Raw genomic sequence first — 25,374 nt, 5'->3', positions numbered from 1 at the left:
GGCTTTGCTTCCAAGTGAGTTGATCCCTATACGGACCAGATAAATGCAACGGTATGATGGCATAGAGCTTTACTAAATCTTCGAAATAGCTCTCCGTCAAAGTCTGATCTTGCTCGCAAGCTCGGCTGGATAGCTAGACGTGGAGAGAAAGAGTTCCAGGCTTCCTTTACTTCGGAGTTCGAAGCAGTGTTTGCCAAAACAGGCACAGCTGACAGAATGTTTGAGAAATCTGCATTGATGAAGAACAAGGCCTGAGTTCAAGGAATATAGCTTGTCGTTGCAGGGGTACAGAGAACGTCACGCGCAGCGCTTGCAAGTGCTGGATATTTATACTGGTTCTCCTTCCAGAATGTATGAGGAGAAATCTCGATGGTATCTATAATAAGTGTTAACCAAGGGTAAATTTAAAGAAAGACAATACATACCACTCTCGAGATATTGCGTGATCTCATCGCGCGAGCCTGATCGTTGTGGTTTTAATCCCTTTAGAAACATTTCAATCTCCGATCTCAGTATAGACGACGATTGGGTCTGCGAGGACGTCCGTATGTCCGTAAGGCGTTGTTCATATGGCTCAAGGTAGTCTTCGAAGCTCCAACAAATATATTTGGCGCCAACTATTATTCCAGTCCTTGCCTGAAAAGAACTGAAGCTTGATGTCTGGTGCAAGTATTGTACCGATTGCGAAGAGATCGCCAGGGATTTTATCAGTCTGCGAGTAGTACTCTGAGAGTTTATGCTTTGCAGCATCAAGCGCAGTAAGCATTATACGTTTCCAGGGAACTTTTTTTTTTTTTTTTTGTCAAAGTTGGTGGATTGACTTCTCAAGATGGTCAAATAGGTTGTTATAAATCTCAAAGACAATATGGATAGTAATATCCTTGGTCTTCGAGAGGGAAGTCGTAAATTTGAAGGGCTGAGTGATCCAAAGTAGATAACCAATTTGACGCCACTCTTCCTGGTCAAGCATGAGATCCCCAAGTCCATATTCCGAGCAGAATGTATTGAATATAGACTGTAGCCGCTTAGCACGCCGGAGCATCAGGGAGGTAGAGTTCCAGCGAGTCTTGACGTCCTGGATTGGAACCAGCTTTGGTGAATCTGTCTGGAGGTTACGGAATGATTCCCGGCATTGAGGGCTTGCGTTGATATAGATTGCCAAATTCCGATCCTTTAAAGGCGGTCAGTGGATATAATCTAAGGGTCCGTAGTAGATCTGACCTTATTTAGGGTGCCAACAATCTCCCTTTTTTTGCTGCTTTGCACTTACACGCGCTGCTTGTAGCCGAGCATCCGACAAATCCAATTCACTGATCTCATTCTTTGGAGTTGCCTTCATTTGTCTAAGGAGCTGTTTAAGACTGAGCTGGATAACGTGGGCAATACATGGAACTCAGACAATGGCAGTATTACTACCAAGTTCAAGCGACTGGACTGATTCATGGATACTTGACATTAAAGTGGTGTTGTTCGATGCATTGTCCGTAGTGATTGCAAGCACCCGATTCACGATTTGATGTTGTTGAAGCAAGTCAGAAGCACTGCGCTAAGATTGGCACCAGAATGAGTTTCATGAAGCGGTTCAAAACCTAGAAGGATCTCGCGGTAATTCCAATCTTCATCAATAAAAACCAGTGACGGCCATGAATGCTTGTCGAAATGGGGATGTCCAACAGTCTAGTGCAATAAACATCTTCGATTTTAGTGGTAGCATCTGCAGTAAACGTTTTTTCTTTCTTTGATATTGCCCTGGAGCCGTCTCTGGACTGTTCTTTCTGAAGGAAAGTCACTCAAGGATAAGACTGAACGAGATAGTCATATAAACTTTTGGAATTGCGGATGCTCCACGACCTGGAACGGAAACCGAAGAACAGTGATGGTAACGATCAATTCCTCTTCCCAAATTTCTTTGCTGATTGCCTGGGCTTGATTGGCAGGTTGACTAGCCTATTGATCTTTAAGCATTTAATATATACTAAGGGTCTACCTCATTTTGTAGAAGCTGCCGAATGTTAGGTTGCTGAGCCTGGTTGCCAGCCTTTCAACACTTTTCCCACTTCCAATGTCTTCCCATCAAGTTTGTTCCGGTCTTTGTGTCCTAGATGATCGAAAATCTTACCGCATCGGTGACACATTACATTTGGAAGCCCGTCAGTGGAAGAAGCTATCTGGTCAAAGTGTTTTCAAACATCAGACAGATGCCCACGTCGATACCAATTAAACTTCCGGATGTACTGCCATAAGCTGTCCGTAGCCACCAATGAACAAAATCATCTTTGTTCGTGTCTGTGTAAAGGAAGTAGCCTTTCCTGCGACCAGGGCCAACGAGTTGCAGAGAGGAAGGAAATGTGAGGGGATGAGAGAAGTCAGAATCAGGAGTAGAGCTTAGCAGTTGCCTGCTAGATGATGCTTCGGTAATAAACGGTTGGATATCATCCGATGGTAGTGTTACAAACCAAGCCACATCAGCCTCACGTGACTATGCGGGGAGTCAAGGCAGAATCATTGGATAGCGGGTTGCGATGGAAATGCAGGAAGGAACAAGGATCAAGTTGATAACCCAAAGGATCGGTCACGTGATCCCAGACCCAATATAAAAAAGCCTTCCCTTTTCTGACTTCATCTCCTCCCACATCTTCTTCTCTTGCCAAACTCCCTCCTATATTCTGCATTCACCCATATCCATACCGCTGATTTCACACCTCGCTTTGAGCAATACGGGTAATGTTTGGTTAATCCTGCCATTGACTGGGCATAGTGACTGTAGGACGACCGTTCTGTAGTGGATTTTGGCATCAAAGTATAGTTTACCGTCTCACATCCATTCATGCTGTCCTTGTAATGTCGGAGCATATCAGGCTTATCTTTGTCTTTACAAAAGCAACATCGCTGCCTGGGGGCAGATTGAGATTTCAAAATCAGTGTAGTCCTGTTGGAAGTTGTCACATTCGTACTTTCGGCGAGATGAAACTCAGGGTAACGCGTTCTGCATGACGTATTTACAAGGCGTCTTGAGCAGCACTGATGGGTTGGTCCCGCCAATCATATGTCAACAGCTGCAGGAAATACTTGAGGCCTAAGGCATAAAGCATCCGCGCTAGCTGGAGTAGTAATCGAACATAAACTGGTGCTCGGATGCCACATCGCGACTCCTGTCATGCGTTGTGTCATGTATGGTGTCCTAACAGCGGGTCATCCACTAGCTTTTTGAAGACAGATTTACCGCTAGTTATGCGGGACGATATTGCTGATTTACGACGTCAACTGGAGGAAGAGAGACGGGCAAGGGAAGAGGCGGAACAGCGCCAGGAAGAGGCAGAACATCGATTGCAACCCAACTCTCTATTTCGCCTTCTCGATCGCTGCCACGAATCTCTGTCACAGACGATCCGAGTCGAGACGAACGCGACCCTGACGACCCAAGACAATGTGACTGACCCTGTCAATCGACTTTTTCCCAAGCGGATTATTCCATGGCTTGATTTCCCTCAAATCCAGGAGCAAATCTGGAAGAAATTTGAGCGTGCAGTCGGCTTCACCTCACGTCCGCTCTTTCCTTCTGATACCCAGCTAGACTATGTCGCAACAAATGTTCAAGACCGACCGATTTACTCAGAAGCGACTTTACGAAATTTCGAGCGAGACACTGTGGATAACTTTGTTGAAAAGATTGTGGAGGCATTACGAGGCGATGAAACTTTGTAACGGGAGTTTGGTATTGAGGGCCGAGTGGCCTTTTATGACCGCACGAACTCAACCTCACTGGATGACAGTCTGGAGATGCATCTTGACGACGCACCCCGTCAACCAACAAACACCAACCGCGGGAGAGGTAGAAGAAAAGGGAAGGGGAAACAAATGGGTCAAAGTCAGACAAGGGCTCGCTCACGAAGGCGGCGCAATCGCCGTGCTGATCAGTTCTGTGTTCACGTCGTGGCTGACGAGCGCCAGATACCAGTATATGCGGTGGAGTTTAAAGCCCTTCACAAGCTTATGGTCGCGGAACTAGTCGCGGGCTTGCACGAGATGGACCTGGCCCGCGATGTTGTTGATCAGGAAGGAGACACATTTGAGTTTCATACCACCCGCCTTGTTGCCGCTGTTGTCACTCAGATATTCTCATACATGCATGACTTGGGGATACAGAACGGGTGTATTCGGACAGGGGAGGCATTTGTCTTTCTACATATTCCAGAGGATCCCACAATAGTTCAATACTACTTGTGTATCCCAAATCAAGACGTGCAGGCAGGCGATGAGAGCTGTCTTCACCAGACTGCTGTGGGCCAGATGCTTGCGTTCACACTCCAAGCGCTGGCCGCTGAAGCTCCGTCCCAAGAGTGGCACAATACCGCACATGAACAGCTCTCGACCTGGAAAGTCGAATACTTGGACCTCTTGCGCGATATTCCCGAAACAATTCGCAAGGAGCCGCCGCCCTCGAATTATCAGCCTTCATACTGGAAACCGAATCCAAAGAAACACAATACACGTTCCCATGCTCGCTGTAATCCAGGCGTATCTACCCCGGCAGGCTCGCCAAGTGAAAGCAGTGATAGTGATGAGGATATGCCTTCGCCATCCACCGCACCAGCCGCGCGCAGTCGATCGAGTTGCAGGAAAGGTAAACAACTATCAACTGGCGGACGCAAACGGGCACAACCCGACCGAAGAACAAAGCAAACTCCTTCTCAAAGGATGCAGAGACCATACTGCACCATGGCTTGTATCCGCGGTATGGTCAATGGGGGTCCTCTGGATAAAAAGTGCCCTAACTGGCAACATCACAGCGGCCAGAAGCATCCAATGGGCCCGCGGGAATTCACGCGCAAGCTGCACGATCAACTTGTCCAGAATCGAAATAAGGGTTTTGAGCCGCTACACATCCGTGGTCGGACGGGGTATCTCATGAAAGCGACTCTATTGTCTCATGGGTATACCGTAGTCATCAAGGCTACAACGAAGGAGAATCAGCATGCCCTTACAACAGAAGTTGACAATTATCGCAAGCTCCGAAGCTTGCAAGGATATCAGATCCCGGTCTGTTTAGGCGACTTTGAGCCAAGCATCGCATACTGGTACCACGAGTCAGGTAATGGCGCATATGATGATCCTGAGCTGGTCTGGAACTGGGCTTCAGCGGATAATCAAAGACGAAAATTTGGATTTCTTCCACAAAGAGCGAGAGAAAGCTCTGAAGTCTCTCCAGAAGTGTGGTGTTAAAAACAGAGACAAAGAGTGGCGTAATATGCTGTGGGATGAACAGACCCGCAGTTTGGTGGTTGTTGACTTGGAGGACATGGAATGGCTTAAGCGGCCTCGGCCTTTCCAACCAACACCTGGCAATTCATTGGGTCGTCGTATCGTCCCGAGAAGGAAAAATGAACGAAGGCGCCTATCTAGTCAAGCTGCTGTTTGTACATCATGGTGGCACTGGAAACGGCCGCTGCTCATCACTGTCCCGGTCTTATTTCCTGCGCGCCTTGCTGACTTCGGATTGTTGTGTCTTCCGTTCTGGGGAAAACCACCGTTCGGAGGAAGATGATGGTTTGGCTTTCAGCGCGATCGTCATTTGTTGAGTCATCCAATTCATACGCTAGTTATATTCGTGTCGTGTGTTGTAGAATGGCCGGCTGACTCGTGGAGACTATCCTAAAGGGAAAGAAAATACGCGCTGGCAAATCAGATTCTGCGGGTGCTAGAGTTTGGCAATATTAGCTAGGGCAAATTTTACTAAGTAAGTGGAATGAATTGTTGGCCTTAACAAAAAAGCAAAGGGCACCGCACACACGCTGCCACATCGGGCGAGATGAAATTGCTAGATCTGGGCTAGCGATGGATACTAAGCTGTTGGGTATACAGTGGACTTTAGCGCTAAAGGATATCGCCTTATATCCATTCATGCTGTCCTTGTAATGTTGGAAGCATATCAGGCTTATCCTTGTTTGGATTGGTCGACGATTTGCTATATTTAAAGAAGATTGGGCATTAATATCTCCCCGGGTGGTTCTGGCGAGGCTAACTGCCGCAATCTTTATGTAGAACTCGGATAAAATGTCATTACGACAATCAACTCAAGGCGAATGACTCTGATGTTAGTGCATAGATCCTGCGGAATATTTGTACAGAAACACCAAACTAATCGATTTCATCACATTGGTCTATTTCATCGGCAAATCAGTGGTTGTTAATCCTTCTCTGCTCATTCGCACATTTACCTCATTCGTGCCTGGTTTTACTTTGTCTGCCCATGCCAACGCTCCTATCCCCAGCACGTTCCGCTGCTGCTTGAGGGCATATGCCGAATTGCTCCAGCCCCATGGAGGAAGTAGGTTTTCTTTAGGTCAATTGCTCCCAGGAAAACAGGAACTGCAGAACCCTGAGCCTGCTGCAGGACACGATAAACCTCAGCTTCGCGCAAGAGCTCCGGCCACCAGCAGGTCGTGCCTTTTCCAACAACAGTGTACCCATATGCAGCACAGGTGAGCTTGAACAGTGCTCCTGGTGCTTCACAGTCTCCCATTGGCGTGCAGTTCCGGTCGATATTGTCACCCAGCTGTCGCTTCACCAGTTGCACCAAAGTTGTGAAATCAATGGCGTGCCGCCTACCGTCTCCACCCTGTTTATGGAGCATCACATTCGGGCAGGCATCATCGAGCAGATCACCCTGCTGCAGGCCATGTAGACACTGCTGTGTACAAAAGCGTGCGTTATGCTGCCCATGTCAGCTGTCTGAAATCTGCGATGAAGTCGCCTGGCGCACCACTCGTTGAACCGGCGGAGAAGAGCCAACCTTGCTAAAACCACGTTTTCGTTGACTTGAAGCTTGAAAATCCGAATCTGAATCTGAGAATTTATCATGGTGTGTTGCGGTGAAAGGTGAGCAGCCAGGCCGAGACCGGGTTGGCGCTCGGCGTCCCTCAGCGGTAGGGGATTCCGCTGAGGATGACGACGGCGGCAGAAACTCGGATGTGGTGGATTTGGGGCTAGGATAAGTGTGCTTTGAATTCGGGATACTTTGTGGCGATTCAAATTCGGAGACTGTAGACCAAGTGCCATCTAAGCTACCAAAGCTAGACTTCCAGATTGGGAGCTGCGCGTCTGCTTCGTTTCGCCACTGTTGGCTACGAAGACGTGAGCGAAAACTCATCAGACAGAGACACAATACCCGAGCGATAGCTGTTGCTGGCTGCAGAAAACTCTGATCATCTTCTGGGTTCACTTCTAAGTTCGGTTCGCAGAGATGGTAATACAGAGTGCCTAGGTCGTCATAGGGGGACCCGCAGAAGGATCAATGCGAGTCCATTAGTCACATATGAATATTCGAGTCCTTCCTGGATCATCACATGGTACTCTTGAGCGATCACCGACCCAATGATCCTTTCAGCTTTCTCGTCCTCGATATTAGGACACCGTGAGCCTTGACCATCTGTTCCCAGAAGTCTATGGACTTAAGACCTCTGTGAAGGCTCTCAACAGGTAGCTTATGTGGAGGCTTGTACTCGACTGTGGTAAGAAGTGCGCTAGTACCATCGTCAATGCGGTGTATGCAATACTGATCAGGCCTGGAAGATCCGGATCTTGATGGTTGGTTTGTCTGTAGATCAATGCCATTGGCATGGCTGTCGAACTGGACTCCATCACCCAAACGGAATTCATCTCGAGCGGTAGGTATCTTGCAAAGCTCTGCGATTATGTTCCGCATATGATTCTCAACAGCAGATCGCTCATAGCCCTCAAGGTCCCGTTCGCTGCTTATCGGTCTCTCTTTGTCCCTCATACTCCAGCGTAACGAGGGGTGGAAAAGCCCGACGTGCTGTATTCCCTGTCGATCCAAGATGGCTGCAAACAGAGCGATGAATTTCCTCCTGCTGGGTTTGACATTCGGTCCACAGGCGCAGTTTTACATAGCATATATACCGAATTCAACTCAAGTAGAAATCAAAGAGATTGTGAAATTATTAGCATTATATAGATATACATAAACACTCGTACAATTGTATCCTCTACAAAACACCGATGAACGACATCTAATCCTCCAAAACCGGTAATCGATACCCCTCTGGCACAACTGGCCACTTATCAACCCCATCCAACAACGCAATCGCCATCCCCCCACTCAAATGCACCTGCAAATGACAATGTAAAAGGAATGGCCCCGGATTAACAACCTGGTATCTAATCGCCAACCATGTCGGCCCCGACTCCACCGCAGGCGTATTAAATGTATCCCTAAGCTGCGGAGTCTTGAAATTGAAACTCTCGGGGATATGCTGCATCGCCTCGTCTACGGAAGAGTAGTTAAAATCGCCGTTACCCTGGCCGATGACGAAGAATTTGTTGGAGTGTTTGTGCATGGGGTGGGGTGGTTGGACGGGAGACTTGACAACCATGATTAGGTCGACCCAGGAGCCGTTGCGGGTTGTGATTGTTAGGTCTGTGGGGATGGAGGTTGTGTTGAAGAGGAGGGGGGTTGCGTCTTCAAAGGACATGGAGAAGGAGGTGTTACCGAGGGTCCAGCGGTAGGAGGCGTTGAAGTGGTCGACGGTTAGTTTGTAGGTGTTATCGACAGAGAGGGCGGGTGTGAGGATGGGGAAGGGGATGACTTTTGTTTCGTCGAAGAGGATGGCGGAAGCGGTTGTGTTGCTGCCGACTTCATTGACCCAGGGCCTGGAGGGATTTGTCTGGGTTTTGAGTAACGTGTCGTAGGACAGAGTGGCTGTCGCGTTGATGATCTGGTTGATTCCCGTGTTCGGGGCGCGGATCGTATAGTCGCCTGCTGGCTGGTCAAGCCGGACAAAAATAGAGTAGCGTCCGCCGTTGCTGATCGTGATTCCATTGACTTTCATGGGCTCGATGTACCGGCCGTCAATCGCGTAGACGTACATACTGTGCTCATCGATGGAGACCGTGGGTGTCGAGACGCCAGCGGATGTCATTAGATCGAAGCTCACCCAACGTGCTGCTGGGTTAACCTTGATAACTTCCGTCGGGCCCTGAGTTGGCTGGCAACCAGAGTAGAAGCTCTTAGGCATTGCACTGGTGTTGCGCCAGAAGTGGCCTTCAAGGATCCCAATTGGAGGCATGCATCCGGTATCCGTCACAGTGTTATCCCTAAGTAACATCTTTTGCGCAGCCGACGTCAACGCATTAAGCTGTTCCCGGGGCAAACAGTATTGAGAGCCCTTGCCGTTGATCAAGATAATGTTGGTACAAAATCCATCCAGTCCGGTAATCTGTTCAGTGCGGTATGTCTCTTCAGACGTCAAGCGACGCCAGTCCGAAAACAAGATTGGCTGCGAATTCTTCTCTGCTTCATGCATTTGCAAAAGCTCAACCGGGTCCTTTGTGATTTTGCCAAATGGCCTCTCCACTGAGTGGTCTGCCAGGATGTGGATGGCTCCGTACAGGCCATCGTCGATTTGACCTCTTCGGTGCGCATGGTAGATGTAGCTGCCGTACTGGGTTGCCTTCCATTTGTAGATGAATTGGTCACCGGGTTCAATTGGTAGCTGGGAAAGACCTGGTACACCATCGGACCATGGCGTGCCTTTCTGCTCGATACCTGGAGTCGTTAGATTTGGACCAGCATAAACTAACGGGAGACTTACCATGAAAATGAACCGTAGTCGAGAACGGCATCTGGTTCTTAACTACAAACTCGACATCATCTCCCTGTCGCAATCGCAATGTCGGCGCCGGTAATTGACCATTGCTCAGGATCGCCTTTCTCGTAAACCCAGCACCGTTATAATCCTCCCAAGTCAGATTCAAATCAAACCGGACCAATCTCGCATCGTCCGTCTTAAAGCCATTTTCACCAGATACCCATTGCGCAAGGCAGATAACAGCCAGCAGAGCTAGCTTTCCGTATTGCTTCATGGTGTCCTATCTTTTGTAACGCGACCCTCCGCTTGTCACTTGCCTAGGGTTTCCGAAGGAAAGAAAAAAGCGACCAACGCAGGGAGCAGCGCCTACAAGTATTAATTTAAACCGGACCAATGGATTAATCCCCCTTGGCCCCAGCTGAGTTGCCCTGTGCTTTGTATCCCTTCATCACATCACGCATGTGCCCCTAACAAAACCTCGATCCACTTTAGATCACGGTTCGGGCCCAGCAATGCGGTATTTTGGTCAGGTCTCTCAACAGCAAGCTAGAATACATGATTCGATAATCCTGCATAACAAAAAATTTCCGAGGACATGAATACGAGCACCACACAATTGGCCGCTAACAACTCCCAAAACAATAGTGTATATTATGCGTTGGTGTGTAAGGGGAGGGGCGGTGATGGTCGCAGCGCAGTCCATAGCGCTCCATAGTATGCTTTAAGTTCATCGGGGCCAATAGTTCGTCCATGCGTGGCTAGTTAAAGATCTTAAGCCCAATCGGGCGGCTCCGAATATAATCTTAGCGGATCTTAAGCTCCACTGCTTAGCTCAATATTCGATTCGAGAAGCTTGGATTCTGAATGTCTCGGAATATGTTCAGGATCGAAAGTACTATCTCTGCCACTGTGTTGTTGTCCGGTCTAGTGAGATCGGGCATGAAGAACAAAAATAGCTGCAGCAATGCTATACGAGTGCATGTGTCATATCGAATTGACGTGTCTGTATACATGGCAGATGCGTAGCTGTCGCCGTGTTTGGTCGTGTTGGTCTCTCGTTTGCCGCCGCTGGGTGGGGACTGTATCCAAAACAATATCGTACGCAAACTCCAATAATAAATGTTAGGATATCTTTGAATTCACCTGTTCACTTATATGAAAGATTTGCTGTAGCTAGATCTGCCAGTTCCCAGAAGAAATATTTGGTGTCACGCCAGCCATCCTTGGGGGTGGTCGGAAGCGCTATCTCCCAGTCCACAAGATAGCTGTAAAGAGGCTTCTTTGTAGACGAGGACTTCCATGTAGTTCATAGGAAGTATATTTGCCAATTTTGCTTCTCTCGATCCCAAATAACACTCCAAATGCCTCCGTCATGATACACCCTGCCGTAAGCCAGACATTCTGTCCAAAAAAGATAAGTCAGCATTAACAAACAACATAAGAAAGACCAAGCAGAAGCCACTCACAAATATGCTTCTTTAAAACAAAAGCAGTAGACGAGCTTGTTTTCCTCACCCACCCACTTCTCCCACGTAGTTGGCGGCTTGAACTCTGGCACATTCTCTCCATCAGAATATAATACACATATCCTCCCGGGACCCAGGCATGGTCATTGTCCAGGGTTTCATATTTCCAGGCGAATGATCTAGGACTTTACGAGCAACCTGCCTTTGTTAGGGAGCCAAGAGCACTGATCTCTTGTAGTGTGTGTTGTCAAATATCTAGCTTAGTTTGCTGTGCTCTTTCACGACGAGGTGCGAATGCTGTTCCAGGGCATGGGACACTAAAGAAGGCGTGTGTTTTAGAAGAGAGTGCGCATGGCTATAATGTCTGCCCCGAGGAAAAGGGGCAAATCAATGTACTGTAAGCGGATCTTAATCACGGCCTCCTCTTGATTTGGATAGTTGGCATTGCTGCATACGAAGATACCGTGTGCTTAGATTCCAAGTTTGTAGCAAGGGTTTCACGCTCACGAATCTTCTGAATAATCTTCCATTTTGATAAACTGGGCTTCTGGAATCTGATTTTACACCCAATCCATGTGTCATTGTTAAATTATGTGATTTTGGAATATTGTATAGGTATGGTTTTCAAAGGCGGGTTTTTCACGAAGAAAGTAAATGAGAAATCTTCCCAAGTGTTTAAGAAAAGTTTGAATGTATCCCTTTATTTGTCTCGGCGGCCATATCAGCAACTCGTATATCACATAATCAGTGGTCGAACCTTTATTATGGTCGAAATAACAGCAGTAAAGGCATTATCATGTAGATTTCATTGATTAAATATCTTCGTAAGGTCATTCTATAGCTGATCGTATCACACATAGTTAAAATAGAGAGAAAAAGAGGAAGAAAAGACAAAACAAGACAAAGCATCCAGAATCAAACAAAAACAGTGGTTCGGTCATATCAATCGTCAATAAACACGCCCCAAAACATCGTGACCTTCAAACAATCCCTCCAATACCCTCTGCTACATTACTCTCAGATGCGCTGGTTTTTGCCAACTCAAGGGATTCAATTTGAACATCTACCTCCTTTCCCGGCAATTCGCGATCAGAGTCGGTGCTCTAGGTCAGTACGAGTCATGTCACTTGCTTCACCGGATTTTTGTTGCATCAAATCGACCGTAGGCTCTTTGGACTGATAAAAGCTGGCGGAAGCTTCTTGTGTCCCAGTGCCAGGCTGGTTGAAACCCTCCGAACTCTTTGTACTTGGGACAGTGGTGTCTGCTTCTTCCGCATCTGCAGACGGATCTTGTAATTCGGCTATAGTAGGCATAGAAGCAGGAGCAAGCTCAGTAGAGCTAGTGGGGATCTCAAAATATGAAACCTGAGAACTTGCAGTACCTTTTTTCTCTGCCGAAGAGATTTGCACTTCGTCTGCAACAAAAGTTGGAACAGAACCCAAAACATTTGACGTAGCTGCACTCGCAGCTTGGTGCTGCGTCATACTCACAATGGACGTTGGAACAAAGGCAATCGTCTCCTCTGGAAACGCTTGGAGTTCCGAAGAGGAAGTTGAAGCTGGAACCCGGACACTGCCGATGGCCAGGAACACAACAAAAATACTGAGAATTCCAATTGTGATATTGCGTCGATCACTAGCCAGCACGCGAATGTAGTTGATTAGCAATGTTCGGAGGTCGATATCCTCCGCTGACTTTTGATTGATTTTCGAAGAGACCTGCTCTTGTCCGTGTGATCCTGGTGATAAGGCAAGAGAAAGGGAAGAATCATTGGCAGTAGAACTGTGCTCCGTCAATGGGCCCGGCGCCTCTTCTTGTGCTGACGGAGAATGCGACCCCCAGTTCACCTCACCGACCGGTTCGTTCGGCTCCAAAAGCAGTTTATGTTCGCTCTCATCCTCCATCAACCGCTTCTGAAGCCCCCTTCTCACGTCCCTCGGAAGCCACAACCCAACCTCCACATCCACCTTCTCCATCTCCTTCCAAGCCGCAGCCCACGCACCAGCCTTCATTAGCCCGTTTGCCGCAAACACCTTGATCTCCCATTTCCGGTTTTGATCATTGCAGGTGACGACTCGTACACCGCAGTCTGGACATACTTTTCCCTGCTCGTCATCTGTTGCGCCATCGTCTCTGTCGGAGTCGTATTCATGTTGTTCTAGGAAGTGGCCATGGTGAAGACGCGGTTGTTGGAGTTCAAGGCTTTCGAGTAGTCGCTCCTCGAGAAGATCGTAGGCGTCTTCTGGGTGGGAGATAAGGACGCCCCGCTCACGGAGGACTCCTGAGCCGGCTTTTTCTTCTAGGAGTTTCCAACGTCGGTAGTACTTCATAGGTAGGGCTTCCTTTAGGATCTTCTGGTTGGGGGCTCCGGTATAACCGATGACAGGAAGCGAAGGCGGAAGCAGGTTACAATGCAGGAGAACAAGCGGATATTCCCTTTTGAATCTCTGCTTGCTGGCTGATCCCCTACGTGAATAGTACGGCAGCTGTTTCTTTGGCGGCGAGCTCGGAGAACACATGGGGAATTTGGAACGGCACTGATTTTTCCCACGCCACGACATCTCGTATTCATCGGACTCATCATCGCTATGTATCTGTATGGAGGACACCGAATGTTGTCTCCGAAACGTATCGCTGCGGCGGTAGGCATGTTGACGCGTTCCAGTAGCCTTTGGCAATTTTAAAGCATTGGACGAATGAACAAGCGCAGAAGGAGGAATCGAAGATACAGACGAGTGACTCGACGTGCTGGAGGGCGCGCACAGCAATTTCTCATCCTCCAAATCCCGCTCACTCGAATGCCCCGTTGAAGATGCCGAAGAATGGTATTCATAGTCACGAACACTCCTCAGCTCATCTCCCTCTAATGAATCAACCTTGTCATAATCCGGTAGAATTGGAGTTGTGGCGGACGGAGATGGATATTCGTCTCCGCTTGGAGAGCACACGGGGGAATCATGCTGCTCCCCTGAAGCCATCAACGCTCGCTGAGCTGGAAACTCCAAGGCACGAACTGGCTCCTCCATTGCTTCAGCCCTGTCCCATACAGCTGTCCACACCGTTTTTAATGTGGATTCCTCGGAGAAAGCTTCCGTAGATCAAGTATGTACTACGATCAACGGATGTTGAACAATAGAGGCGATGAAAAATGTTAGATACCTCCCACACGACACAAGATTATTGAAAAGAAATCATTTGCATAACGTTCGAGATGCTTCGCAAATTAATCAACAATCCCCCTCGTTGAGTGCTCACTTAATCGGGGTTGTTGATGGTGTTTTGTTTCACCGCCCGTCGTGCCGGGCAACGATCTAGGCGTGCCCTAGCATCTCCGATATTAACACCATCCTTTCAAAGTATATTGCAGGTTGTAGGTAGGGTAGGCCTGTATCGGAATCAGAGACAATAGACCCCTGTAAGGTAAGAATACACAAAATCCAGAAATTTTAGAATGAATCCAGTGCGCTTTTATACCGAGGTGACTTTCATATTCCCATAGAAACGTCGTAGCAAAAAGCAACAAAACATTAAAACAAAGGCACTACTTTTTTGCCCTCCGAAGCATCATCTCTAACCAAAAGATATCACAATCATAACCCAGAAAGATAAACAAAAAGAACAATACACGCTGCACGCTGCGTAATCCTCGTGAGACAAGACATCTATATCCAACACCAGATACTTCCGCCTCCATTAAGTTATAAATACTTTGGTAGTACCAATTGCTAGTAAATTCGTGAAAATTCCGCAAGATATTCCGCTAAATATGAGGAGCGGGGAGGACTAAAAGGCCGTGACAAATTAAGAAGGGTAGTGTGGATGTTCTCCAAATAGACTGGCAACGTCGGGTGGTAGGTACTCCAGCCATGCAAGACCATCGCCATTGAGGAACGGGAGATTTCCTGGGTCATGTAACATGTTCATGTCAATGTTTTGACTTTCAATTAAGACGTCGTTTGCGCTGGAATGGAACCCCGGGTGGTAGTAATCACCAGGTTGATGATCATTCGGACCTGGTGGGATCTGATAATGAAACTCCGATGCCTCTGTACCAAGCTGAGACGGAGGTAAGCTCTGGTTGTATGTCGACGAAGAATGGCCAGATGAGGGATATGACGCGTTCAAACCAAGATAAGGATTGGCTTCCGATGCAGGAATGCCGTGAATTGAAAGAATAGGCGGGCTTCGGGTCGTATGGACGTGTCTGGGGGACTCGATAGATTGTGAATATGAATTCGAACTCTGCCCAGTGTTGGGATAGCTATGGCTGTATTGGGAATTGTGTGTTGGTCTCGTCGGTGCTGAATTCGTATGTGCTGCCGGATTCTGGTACAAGACACTCAAATTAGGATTGTGAGGGTCCGCAGCGTTGGTAAGGGCCCATCCAATCGCTAGAAAACGGAGTGTTAGCAAGGTAAATTCATGGATTTTAAGACGGAAATGAAATATTCGCACCTTGGCTGGGGTCGAGTCTTGCTATCCTCCCCTCAGTTGAAGGAACAACATCAGGTGTAGCTTGTGAGTCCGGTCTCAATGGGACACCCGATGGAGACCGTCGTTGCCGTTTTCTTGTAGCCAAGGATTGCACAGGAGCATCTCCCACCTCTTCCGCCGTGTACAACAGAGGGTCGACGATTCCCTTGGCCTTCTGGTCAAGTACAGTCAGAATATACTTGGTACCATCCCAATACATTTCGAGCGCCTTCAAGGCTTTGTAGCACTTCTGATAGTTGTCCTTGGCGGACTTAGCAAGAAGATGGTGCTGCGTGGCGCCGATAGACCTTTGCTCGGATCCGCTTGCCAAGCCCATATTGGGCATCACAAAACCGCTGGATTGGTTAGCCAATAGCGGTTGAGGAGAGATGCCGGTTTTGGAGTCTGGTGACGCATAATATGCACTTTCCATCAGAAATGCGCACGCCGCGATATACATGGGCTGGCTCGTAAACGGATTTCCAACAAAGCTTTTGCTATCCATCAACTCTGAAAATGAGGCGATATCCGCGATAGTCTTAGCGGAAGACATTGCCAGTGGTCTGCTGTTTGGATAAAGCTGTTGGATAGTGCCACCAAACGAATGCAATAGGGTTGGTTGATGGAGTAGAACGATCAAGGCATGAAACCACTGATAGGTGATGTTAGTCGAGACTCAACGTAAAGCTATAATCACATGTAAACGGAGATTCCTTACAAGATGTAAAAGTATGAAACTCGTTCCTTCTTTGGCCATCGCATACTGCTGGAGATTGGCTGCATCGAAATAGAGCTTGGAGGATAATGCCGAATAAATGCCTTTAAAAAAGATAAAAACCGTTCATTAGTTTAATACATTCCTGTAGCATTGTGAGGCAGCTTGATTTACCTGTCAAGTCTGATTCTAGACCGGCCAGCCGCTTCACCGTCTCATCCGTGACATCGTTGACGTCCTGGATTCCATTAATGATATCGGTGGCCCTTCCGTAAAGATGTATAATTCGAATAAGTGGCGGGAACGGAGCTGGCCAACCATTCGAAACCACCGATTCTGATTGTGCAGGAAAGCACACTTGTATATCTTCGTCGACCAACGTCACTGGCCTGCCTGTGCCTGATGAAATCACCCGATCAAGGAAATAGATACACCAAAAAGTGTCTTCACGCTCTCGTCTAGAATCTTCGATATTTTGTACGCTTTCATCAGGGCTGTTGGACAGTTCAGAGTTTTCGCAGTGATCGTCGTCCGGCTCTTCGCTAATGGACTCATCAGTTGGTCCGTGTGGGCCATACCTTTTCTGTATGCCCAGATCTTGGGCCATCCGGATTGAGATTCCCAGATACATCCATAGACCACTGTCTCGGTTTGAACCAAATTCCTCGTAGGCCAGTAGCAGACACGCCTGGGCCACCGAGAGAGTTGGGCATGACAGAGAGTCGACCAAAGCACCCCTGGCCCTGCAGGCAAACGGATGACCACGATCAGACATTTTCCAGTCATGTGGCTCCTCATAGCCATCGACTGTGAGCGACTGTGGAGGGCCCAATAACGGATGTGGGGAGAATCGTGCTGACAGTGCACAGACCACATTAACGAGCATCGTATTAACCTTTTTGTCCTTGAGGTCCCGAAGGAATCTGTCTCGTTGCAAAAAGGGAAAGTTGCATCCAAGGTGCTCGAAGAACAATTCGCACAGATGGGTCACAAGATTGCTAACAGGTAAGCTATCGTTGGTGTCGTAAAAGGGTAACTTATTGTCGTCCCGGCTGCTATCGGATATGGCGCTCATAGTATTCGGTCTAGTGCCAGCGGGCTTTGGACTTCGGGAAGGGAATGATGATGAGTCTGATGATGTGTTGCTCTTCCGGGAACCTCGAATTTCAACAAGCTATATGTGGTGTTAGAGAATCAGCTGGAAAATATTTATCAAATATGAATGAGCGAACCATTTGCTTGAAGCCTGGGACAATGGCAGTTGGGCCGAAATACCTGAAATATGGTACTTGAGCACGAAGATTAGCGCTTATGGAGCTGCGGCCTGCATGCAGCGAAGCAAACATGTCAGTATTTATACCACCATGAGCCTAGGGAATAAACGGGATAGGCCAATCGCTCAACGTACTGCTTCCGGGACTATCTTCTGCTGCATGTTGTTGCTGTCCAAGATTCTTGGCAGTACGGGAGGAGATATTCTTGAATAGGAAGGCATTCTTGGGGCCTGTTGTGGGTTTGTGTGTCTCGGACGCTCTGCGTTTACGCGGTAGTCCATTCTGTTGCCCAGGAGGATCTGGAGACTGACTCTCCACTGCTCGAGCATTTCCAGGTTTAATCGCCTCAGTGGAGGAATGTAGTGAAGACAGGTCAGGGCGTCGCGGTGCACTATCGGATTGCGACCGAACATGAGAAGGAGGTTCACTGTATCCCAGGCAAGTATGATTGTAGTCGGTACATGTCTTGCAAACTAGAAGCGGAGTTCAGCCCAGTCAGCATACCCCAAAGGTAGACCAAAAAGCGATATAAAAGACCCGACAACTCACCTGGCTGTTCGCCCGAGCAACGTATCTTGCGCCTGCGACATGTGCGGCATCTGTGCAAGTATGACTCTGAGTTAGCAAGCCGCAAACCGAACCGTGACATCTAAGACGACAACGAATTGGGAGACGCACGCTGCGTTAACTCGACGCCGTTTCGTCTGCGGTTGACCATCCGTCGAGACGAAACGGATCTGTCTAGGCGGAGGCACCGGAACAGGGTAAGCAGCAACGCCGTCACAGCCGTTCTTCATGGAAGACGGTTGGCTCATTGCGAGCAAACAATCATCCGTGATCGCAGAACATTGGGCATTCGAACTTGCAGCTTAAGGAAGACAGTTGATTGAGCTCTGAAGCAAATAATCTGGTTGTTGTGAGCGACGGCGACAGTAGTAGAGGATGGTAGGACTGCAGTGGTCGTGGCCGTGGTCTAGGAGCTTTGGTGTTGAGTGATACGGGACGTTTTGTGATCGGGAACACCACACAGAAGAAATATCCATGGACAAATCACGGGCGCTTACAAGAACAATGATAGCGACACTGTAAGAATTGGTGGTAGATAGGAGGAGGACGATGTACGGAGTAAGAAAATGGATGATGATATAGCGATGAGATCCGAAGCTGTTCCTGGAGAAAAGCGAGACTGACCGCCCTCAACCATGGATGTTCTTTTCCACTGCTCTTTATAATCTTACACTACAGAGAGTACCTTAAGACGCCAATGAGAACACCTACAGCAGTCCAACAAGGGTTGAAAATACAGAACGCACAAAAGGAAGAAAAAGGAAAAAGAAAAGAAAACTCGGAATATCAGATGATTCTCTGAATTCTGCTGTGATTTGCACGCTGACGGTTGTCCATGCATCTTCATCCACCCATCCCACAATCATCCGTGTTAAACCTCCCTCGTTCCCACGGATCGTCTTCCGTGTGCGTTTTTTGCCCTCATTCGGGCCGGTTCAACACAGAGACAAGGAAGCCGAAGGAAGGACTCTCAATGTCAGCACGATGAGATGTGTTGATTCCCGATGCTTCTGAGATGGGCCGCTCTGGACGCCGGTTCCTGCAGGTGGAACGGGGATGAAGGAACAATTTGTAGAGAGTCGGGCTGACTATGAAACCGAGTCTGGACTAACGGGTTTTGGGCCTTTTCTTCTACATGCTTTCCCGAAAGCAGTCAATTGATTTAGCCTTTCCAGACAGATCGGCTGAATCCACCTTCTCCGGACTAGTTACTCCAGACTCTCCGGACGGAGAACTTCCTCTCCGCAAATACGGGGTCTTACTTTGTACGGTGTTTCGACACACCGAAGATGAGGTCCACCCGGGTCGGGTAAGATCCCCCATTCAATCACAATCCGTTGAGATCTAGCAATTCCCAGGATACATGTGCAGTGCATGCTGGCTTTTATCTGGTCAAGCAATTGGCGCAAATTCTCCGATGTTTCTGGTCACAAGAATCCTTTTTAAGCGGTCAACCAGCCGATTTATGTACGATTTAGCCGATAGGGCACAGTAATGGCACAAAGCGTATCTATACATTCACGAAACTCTGGACGAGAAGATCTATCGCTTAAAATCTAAAAATTGGGGCGGGGGAGTTCCATGGCTTCCGAAGTCCGCCCGTAAGAAATACCACCCAGACGGCTGATCGGCTTCAAGACCTTCAAGTCGACAATGCTCTTCTTCTCATTGATAGCATCCTCCCGCGCCCAGAATCGGACACCCTCAACAACAGCCAGCACACCCGTCTTCTTACCAGGCGTGGTGCGGCTCTCGAACTCCTCGGTTCTAACCAGCTTAGCCTCAATAGACAAGATCGACTCCTTCACACGGGCGGCCTTGACGACACTGCACGGCGCCTGATGCAGACCAGAAGTCTCCCACTCAGACACACCATACGGGGCGTTAATAGCCGTCGCGTTGGCCGCCTCAACAAAGTGCTCGGAGATAATGTTGATCACACACTCATCTGTCTCAGCCAAGTTTTTAAGCGTATCCTTCGCCTTGTCCAACGACCCCACGAATCCCACAATGAAAAGCGGCGGATCATGGTTAATAACCTGGGCATAACTGAACGGCGCCAGGTTAGTCGTCTCTCCATCTTTGGACTTGGTACTGATAAGGGCGATCGGTCTGGGGACGATTCCTGAGATAAGGAGCTTGTAGTTGGACGCTACCGGCCGCCCCTCTTCATGGGGGTCAATCTCCACGTGGTTCTTCTTAAGGCTCTCTCCGCCATCGTTGGCACCGTCTGCTGTCTTCCATTCGGGATTCGGGGGCTGGGTGAAGGTAACTTCGGTGTCACGCTTGAACTCCGGCCGCGAGGCCTGGATCTTCTGGAAATCGTCGCCGACTTTGAACATGGTTACCGTTTGGCTGATCAATCTGTTCACTGACAAGGGGTATAATGCAGGTTGACGAGCTCTGGAAATATGTTAGCTCTGCACTTTTGATTTATAATAGTCGATGTTGCTTGGCTTTGATAGCAATCGGCCGATTCAGATGCTATAGCCACCTCCCGGGTCAGAACTTACAGTAAGTTATAAGACGGGAATCTTTTGAGAATGCGTAAAATATTCGCAGGAAGCGGACGCATGTTGAGAGCTGGCGAAATAAATCATTCAGGTAAGTCGTTATCGGATCTCTATCGTCACCCAGCCGAACATGGCGGGATCATGTATCGCCACGCATAAAGTAGTGAGCTAAGCTCAATATCCACGCCCCAATCAATGCAAATTCTCAAACAAAGTGTGTGGCAATACCGCTACACTTACCGATCCCCGGGCCGATATTCAGTTCTCAGTGCCCCGCAATAAGTGAACGGCATCCCAAACAATGCAGTGGATATGATGTTGGCTCTTGTCCAGAATTATGTATGGAAGTTCCCGTAGCTCGCTCAGAATCAGGGTATGTGAGGTCTATGGACATAGTACATATACATAGTTGGACTAGGATATCATACTCCGTCACATGCCACTGCCAACGGACAATGCGGGGTTAACCAGATAAGAAAGCTTCCATTTCCAATACTGTTCAGACTATAAAGGGCCATGTTTGCATTAATACTAGTTGCCTAGTCATAAACCAGTTACATCGAAAATTACTATGTCACAGCAAGACTACGATATCTTCAAGCTCGGGGATTGGGAGCTCCAGGGTGGAGAGAAGATCCTCGATGCCCATATCGCATACAAGACTTTTGGAGATCGCAAGAGTCCAGCTATTGTTTATCCAACCTGGTTCTCCGGATGTATGTAGTTGCCTTCTACAAGTGGAGGGTAGAATACTGACTAGATATTCTAGCCATTTCGGATAATGCCTGGCTAATTGGCAAAGACAAAACCCTCAACCCCAACCAATACTTTATTATCATCCCAGCTCTCTTTGGCAATGGACAATCCTCGTCACCTTCGAACCAAAAGACTCCGGGTCCGTTCCCCAAGTGCACCTTTTACGATAACGTCCGTGCCCAGCATACCCTCGTGACACAGCATCTGGGCCTCAGCCATTTGCGCGCTGTCTTGGGATGGTCGATGGGCGCAGCTCAGACCTACCAATGGGCGACTCAGTATCCGAATTTCATGGACTTGGTTGTTCCTTTCTGCGGATCAGCCAGGACTGCTCTTCACAACCAGGTCTTTCTCGAGGGCGTCAAGACGGCTCTTCTGGCGGCGAAGCATGTACCGTCTGGAGGCTCGGGAGAGGATGGTGTTATGGGTACCGGAGAAACGTTTAGGACTTGGACGGATAGTGAAAGGGAGGTTGGATTGAAAGCGTTTGGTAGAGGCTATGCTGGGTGGTGGGTTACGTCAATGAATAACACTGCGCATAGTGTACTGACATGTTCCACAGGGGACTCAGCCAAGCTTTCTACCGAGAAAGGCTCCATGAGACAGTTCTCGGTTTTCAAGGGCTGGAAGACTTTATGCAGAATTATTGGGAGAAGTGGGCGCTGTCCAAACGTAAGTCGATACTTCGGGTCAAAGAGTTGAAACTGACGGTTCGTCCAGACCCGGAAAACCTGCTGGTGATGCTGCAGACCTGGCAAAACGGCGACATCTCAAAACAAGTGCCATACGATGGTAATTTTGAGAAGGCGCTTGCGTCAATTCGAGCCAAGGCACTTGTCCTGCCGTCAAAGACAGACCTCTATTTCCCGTATGTTAAACGCCTCTACCAGATCGAATCATACTGATAGGAGACGAATTCTAGCCCTGAAGATTCAGAATACGAGGTCGCATGTATGAAGCCGGGATTTGGGAAGCTGAATATGTTTCCATCTATCTGGGGTCGTAAGTGTATCCCACTTCTTTCATGTGGTTCTCTGGGCTGATTGTTGCGTTGTAGACTGGGCTGGCGGACCTGGAGAGAATCCGGAGGATGTCAAATGGCTGGATAGACAGTTATCCCTTTTTTTTTCTGAGAATTGAGTAGTTATAATGCGGTTAAACTGACATGTAGCAAGAGCCGGTGTTATTCAACACTCGTAGAATGTTTGCTGTCCAAAAGCGGCAAGTCATGTGGCTGAGCTGAGTCAGCAGGCGATAAACCTCTGGCTGTGGCTGGACTGGTCTCTATCGACATTCGCTCCTGGGGATTCATTCACCGTCCATCGCGCCGTTCTCTTCTTTTTCCTTTTTTGACTATTCGTCTTCTTCCTTTCTGCTGTTCGTTTAATTCATTTGCTTTCTCTCTTTTACTAATCGCACTCTTCGCTTGTTTTTTACGTGTATTCTACTCGATCGGCGCAAGTCCGTACATGTGCCTCTAGTAATAGCCAGGTCCGCGACAATATGGCAACACCACCTGTTCGGCAGTGGGGAGTTACTCCTCCGATCTCGACTGTTCTTCCTACTCCTGATGAGCTTGCCGCGAACGATGAATTGATTGCCGAACTCAAAGGGCAGAATAACTTTGAAAGCCCTGCGGAGACTGAGCGGAGGTAAGAGATGTGGCGGCGACTGAGACGAATGGACAACGGATTGGAAAGGGGGTTAATATGTGAATGTATCGGATATGCTGACGCATGGGTGCTCATAGAAACCAAGCGCTTCAGTTGCTCCAGCGTGTCGCCATTGAGTTCATCAAGTCCGTGAGTCGCAAGAAAGGTTTATCGCCAGCCGCGGTCGAAGCAGCAGGAGGAAAGATCTTTACCTTTGGGAGTTATCGGCTGGGTGTTTATGGGCCGGGTATGCTACCTATGCGGATGGTATTAGACGCTTCCTGGATAATCTAACATTGATGGTATGATAGGGTCGGATATCGATACGTTGGTCCTTGGTCCGAAACATGTGTCCATCGAGGACTTCTTCTCCGATTTCCCTCCCATCCTTGAACAGATGGCTCCCTCGGGAGCTGTCGAGAAGATGACACCTGTTCCCGACGCCTTTGTCCCGATCATTAAGCTCGAATTATCCGGGATCAGCATCGATCTACTTTTTGCCCGTCTGATCGTCCCTTCGATTCCGCTTAACCTTGATTTGAAGAACAATGATTACCTCAGGGGCCTGGATGAAAGGGAGGCTCGTTCGCTTAATGGAACCCGTGTGACTGACGAGATCCTCGAGCTTGTGCCTCAGCAGAAGACATTCCGTTTGGCACTCCGCGCCATCAAACTTTGGGCGCAGCGTAAGTGGTTTTCTTTTCTTCAGCATGGATGAATCGGTTCAAGACTAATGCTTAGTATTTAACAGGCCGCGCTATATATGCCAACATCGTTGGTTTCCCTGGTGGTGTCGCATGGGCCATGCTGGTGGCCCGAGTATGCCAGTTGTATCCTCAGGCAACTGGATCAGTGATTGTTGGCAAGTTCTTTCGGATCATGAACAAATGGGCCTGGCCTCAGCCTGTATTGCTAAAGCCAATTGAAGAAGGGCCTCTTCAGATTAAAGTTTGGAATCCAAAGGTTTGTTCGGTTGTGCCAAATCGGCTGTTGCCCTCAGACTAACCGATTTTGTCAGATCTACCATGGCGATCGATTTCACCTAATGCCCATCATCACACCAGCTTATCCCTCCATGTGTGCCACCCACAACGTCTCCTTGTCTACCAAGGCGGTCATTCTTCGTGAGCTCGCGCGGGGCGGTGATATTGTGGACAAGATTTTCATGAAACAAATGAATTGGAATGATCTCTTCGCCCGTCACTCGTTCTTTACGAATGACTACAAGTATTATCTCAGTATAACTGCATCCAGCAAAACAAAGGAAGCGGAAGCCGTCTGGTCTGGTCTGGTCGAATCCAAGTTGAGACACTTGGTCGGAGCTCTGGACAGGAAAGGAACTATCGCGGTATCGCACCCTTTTCCAAAGGGCTTCGAGCGCACACATACCGTCAGCAATGACCAGGAAGCAGAGGCAGTCAAAAACGGATCTACGAAGTATCAGGCGAAAGGGACAAAGACTGAGACTACTGATGATGTGGCAGACATTAACCATCAGGTCGCAGCCCAGAATGGTATTCAGCATCCTGAGAACGTAGAAACGGGCGAGCAGAAAACCAACGGGGAAACGCGGACTATGTATACTACGACCTACTATATCGGATTGGAACTGAAGCCGTTGGAGCCAGGTACGGAATTCCCTTTTCCTTTGAGAATCCACTGACTTTATAAGGTGCATCACGGTCGTTGGATATCTCGACCGACGCTCAAATCTTCAAATCGACATGTACTTCCTGGGCTGGTTTCCAGCCAGGTATCAACGATCTGTCGATCATCCATGTGCGCAAGTAAGTATTTGTCGTCTGGGCGGCCTTGTTTGCTCTAACCCGGAACAGCTTCGACTTGCCTAGTGATGTTTTCGAGTCGGGAGACACTCGCCCCACCCGGCCTAAGAAAAGGGTTATCAAGAAGACCGAAACAACTACCCAGAAGCGCAACATCGATTCGTTGGAAGTAAGTCCATGCCAGAAGGCCGTCAGAATCTTGAGGGAATATGGGATATACCTTATGTCGACGGTGATGATATATCTTTTCAATACTTGGGAATAACTAATGCCGATGATCATCTCACAGGGAGTCCCACACGGAGACTCAAAGCGTCAGGTTACATCCAACGGAATCCAGAACCAAGCCACTCCTGCCTAGGATCTTTTCGCTTACCCGCGAACCACCACCAAATAAGCGAGCACACGCGTCGGGGCTGGTCCCCAAGCAGTCGACAGCGAAATGCTCGACATCAATCTCAAGAAAAAATGAAAAAAAGAAAATATTTCAGACACCAGTCACTGGTGTTCCTTCTAGTAATACACAAGACCACCCAAGCTGATTCTGACACTTACCAGCAGTTGA

General features: G+C 48.4%; 8 protein-coding genes across 8 annotated transcripts; 3 read left to right on the top strand and 5 right to left on the bottom strand.

The window, feature by feature from the left end:
• Positions 1-3,231: 3,231 nt before the first annotated feature.
• Positions 3,232-5,223, top strand: EURHEDRAFT_374054 (uncharacterized protein; the record flags this gene model as incomplete). Its single annotated transcript, XM_040778600.1, has 2 exons — positions 3,232-3,701; positions 3,774-5,223. 2 exons carry the CDS (start codon positions 3,232-3,234, stop codon positions 5,221-5,223), a joined length of 1,920 nt encoding a protein of 639 aa, XP_040642666.1.
• Positions 5,224-6,262: 1,039 nt separating this feature from the next.
• EURHEDRAFT_383166 (uncharacterized protein) lies at positions 6,263-7,780 on the bottom strand (the record flags this gene model as incomplete). Its single annotated transcript, XM_040779562.1, has 3 exons — positions 6,263-6,715; positions 6,764-7,224; positions 7,372-7,780. 3 exons carry the CDS (start codon positions 7,778-7,780, stop codon positions 6,263-6,265), a joined length of 1,323 nt encoding a protein of 440 aa, XP_040642665.1.
• Positions 7,781-7,954: 174 nt separating this feature from the next.
• Positions 7,955-9,939, bottom strand: EURHEDRAFT_470348 (uncharacterized protein). Its single transcript, XM_040785302.1, has 2 exons — positions 9,612-9,939; positions 7,955-9,565 (listed from the first exon to the last, which is right to left on the bottom strand). Exons 1-2 carry the CDS (start codon positions 9,880-9,882, stop codon positions 8,031-8,033), a joined length of 1,806 nt encoding a protein of 601 aa, XP_040642664.1. The 5' UTR covers positions 9,883-9,939; the 3' UTR covers positions 7,955-8,030.
• Positions 9,940-12,163: 2,224 nt separating this feature from the next.
• EURHEDRAFT_374051 (uncharacterized protein) lies at positions 12,164-14,101 on the bottom strand (the record flags this gene model as incomplete). The annotated part of the gene is made up of 1 exon (XM_040778599.1): positions 12,164-14,101. The coding sequence occupies one exon, from the start codon at positions 14,099-14,101 to the stop codon at positions 12,164-12,166; it is 1,938 nt and encodes a 645-aa protein (XP_040642663.1).
• Positions 14,102-14,876: 775 nt separating this feature from the next.
• EURHEDRAFT_446483 (putative C6 transcription factor) lies at positions 14,877-18,352 on the bottom strand (the record flags this gene model as incomplete). Its single annotated transcript, XM_040783607.1, has 8 exons — positions 14,877-15,466; positions 15,531-16,200; positions 16,267-16,367; positions 16,438-17,437; positions 17,496-17,587; positions 17,672-18,010; positions 18,087-18,136; positions 18,216-18,352. 8 exons carry the CDS (start codon positions 18,350-18,352, stop codon positions 14,877-14,879), a joined length of 2,979 nt encoding a protein of 992 aa, XP_040642662.1.
• A 1,164-nt stretch (positions 18,353-19,516) lies between these two features.
• On the bottom strand, positions 19,517-20,926 carry EURHEDRAFT_408206 (flavin reductase family protein). The gene is made up of 2 exons (XM_040780772.1): positions 20,618-20,926; positions 19,517-20,507 (listed from the first exon to the last, which is right to left on the bottom strand). The coding sequence occupies exons 1-2, from the start codon at positions 20,677-20,679 to the stop codon at positions 19,661-19,663; spliced, it is 909 nt and encodes a 302-aa protein (XP_040642661.1). The 5' UTR covers positions 20,680-20,926; the 3' UTR covers positions 19,517-19,660.
• A 262-nt stretch (positions 20,927-21,188) lies between these two features.
• Positions 21,189-22,513, top strand: EURHEDRAFT_447676 (homoserine acetyltransferase family protein; the record flags this gene model as incomplete). The annotated part of the gene is made up of 6 exons (XM_040783683.1): positions 21,189-21,333; positions 21,387-21,882; positions 21,936-22,045; positions 22,094-22,241; positions 22,296-22,375; positions 22,431-22,513. The coding sequence occupies 6 exons, from the start codon at positions 21,189-21,191 to the stop codon at positions 22,511-22,513; spliced, it is 1,062 nt and encodes a 353-aa protein (XP_040642660.1).
• Positions 22,514-22,678: 165 nt separating this feature from the next.
• On the top strand, positions 22,679-25,186 carry EURHEDRAFT_408202 (polynucleotide adenylyltransferase). The gene is made up of 7 exons (XM_040780771.1): positions 22,679-23,025; positions 23,124-23,272; positions 23,337-23,711; positions 23,777-23,988; positions 24,044-24,653; positions 24,698-24,812; positions 24,861-25,186. The coding sequence occupies exons 1-7, from the start codon at positions 22,877-22,879 to the stop codon at positions 25,072-25,074; spliced, it is 1,824 nt and encodes a 607-aa protein (XP_040642659.1). The 5' UTR covers positions 22,679-22,876; the 3' UTR covers positions 25,075-25,186.
• The last annotated feature ends 188 nt before the right edge of the window (positions 25,187-25,374 follow it).

The sequence above is a fragment of the Aspergillus ruber genome (genome assembly GCF_000600275.1).
Source record: "Aspergillus ruber CBS 135680 unplaced genomic scaffold scaffold00002, whole genome shotgun sequence".
In the NCBI taxonomy this organism is placed as follows: Eukaryota; Fungi; Ascomycota; class Eurotiomycetes; order Eurotiales; family Aspergillaceae; genus Aspergillus; species Aspergillus ruber.
Note: the sequence above shows the minus strand (reverse complement) of the source record. Positions and strands in the feature narration are given on the sequence as shown.

Excerpts from the sequence above, each read along its gene's own strand:
- EURHEDRAFT_470348 (XM_040785302.1), bottom strand. The coding sequence starts at position 9,882 with ATGAAGCAATACGGAAAGCTAGCTCTGCTGGCTGTTATCTGCCTTGCG. Across the intron at positions 9,566-9,611 it reads GACTACGGTTCATTTTCATG|GTATCGAGCAGAAAGGCACG; the intron begins GTAAGTCTCCCG and ends TAACGACTCCAG.
- EURHEDRAFT_408202 (XM_040780771.1), top strand. The coding sequence starts at position 22,877 with ATGGCAACACCACCTGTTCGGCAGTGGGGAGTTACTCCTCCGATCTCG. Across the intron at positions 23,273-23,336 it reads GCTGGGTGTTTATGGGCCGG|GGTCGGATATCGATACGTTG; the intron begins GTATGCTACCTA and ends ATGGTATGATAG. Across the intron at positions 23,989-24,043 it reads TTAAAGTTTGGAATCCAAAG|ATCTACCATGGCGATCGATT; the intron begins GTTTGTTCGGTT and ends CGATTTTGTCAG.
- EURHEDRAFT_408206 (XM_040780772.1), bottom strand. The coding sequence starts at position 20,679 with ATGCGTCCGCTTCCTGCGAATATTTTACGCATTCTCAAAAGATTCCCG. Across the intron at positions 20,508-20,617 it reads TTCCCGTCTTATAACTTACT|AGCTCGTCAACCTGCATTAT; the intron begins GTAAGTTCTGAC and ends ACATATTTCCAG.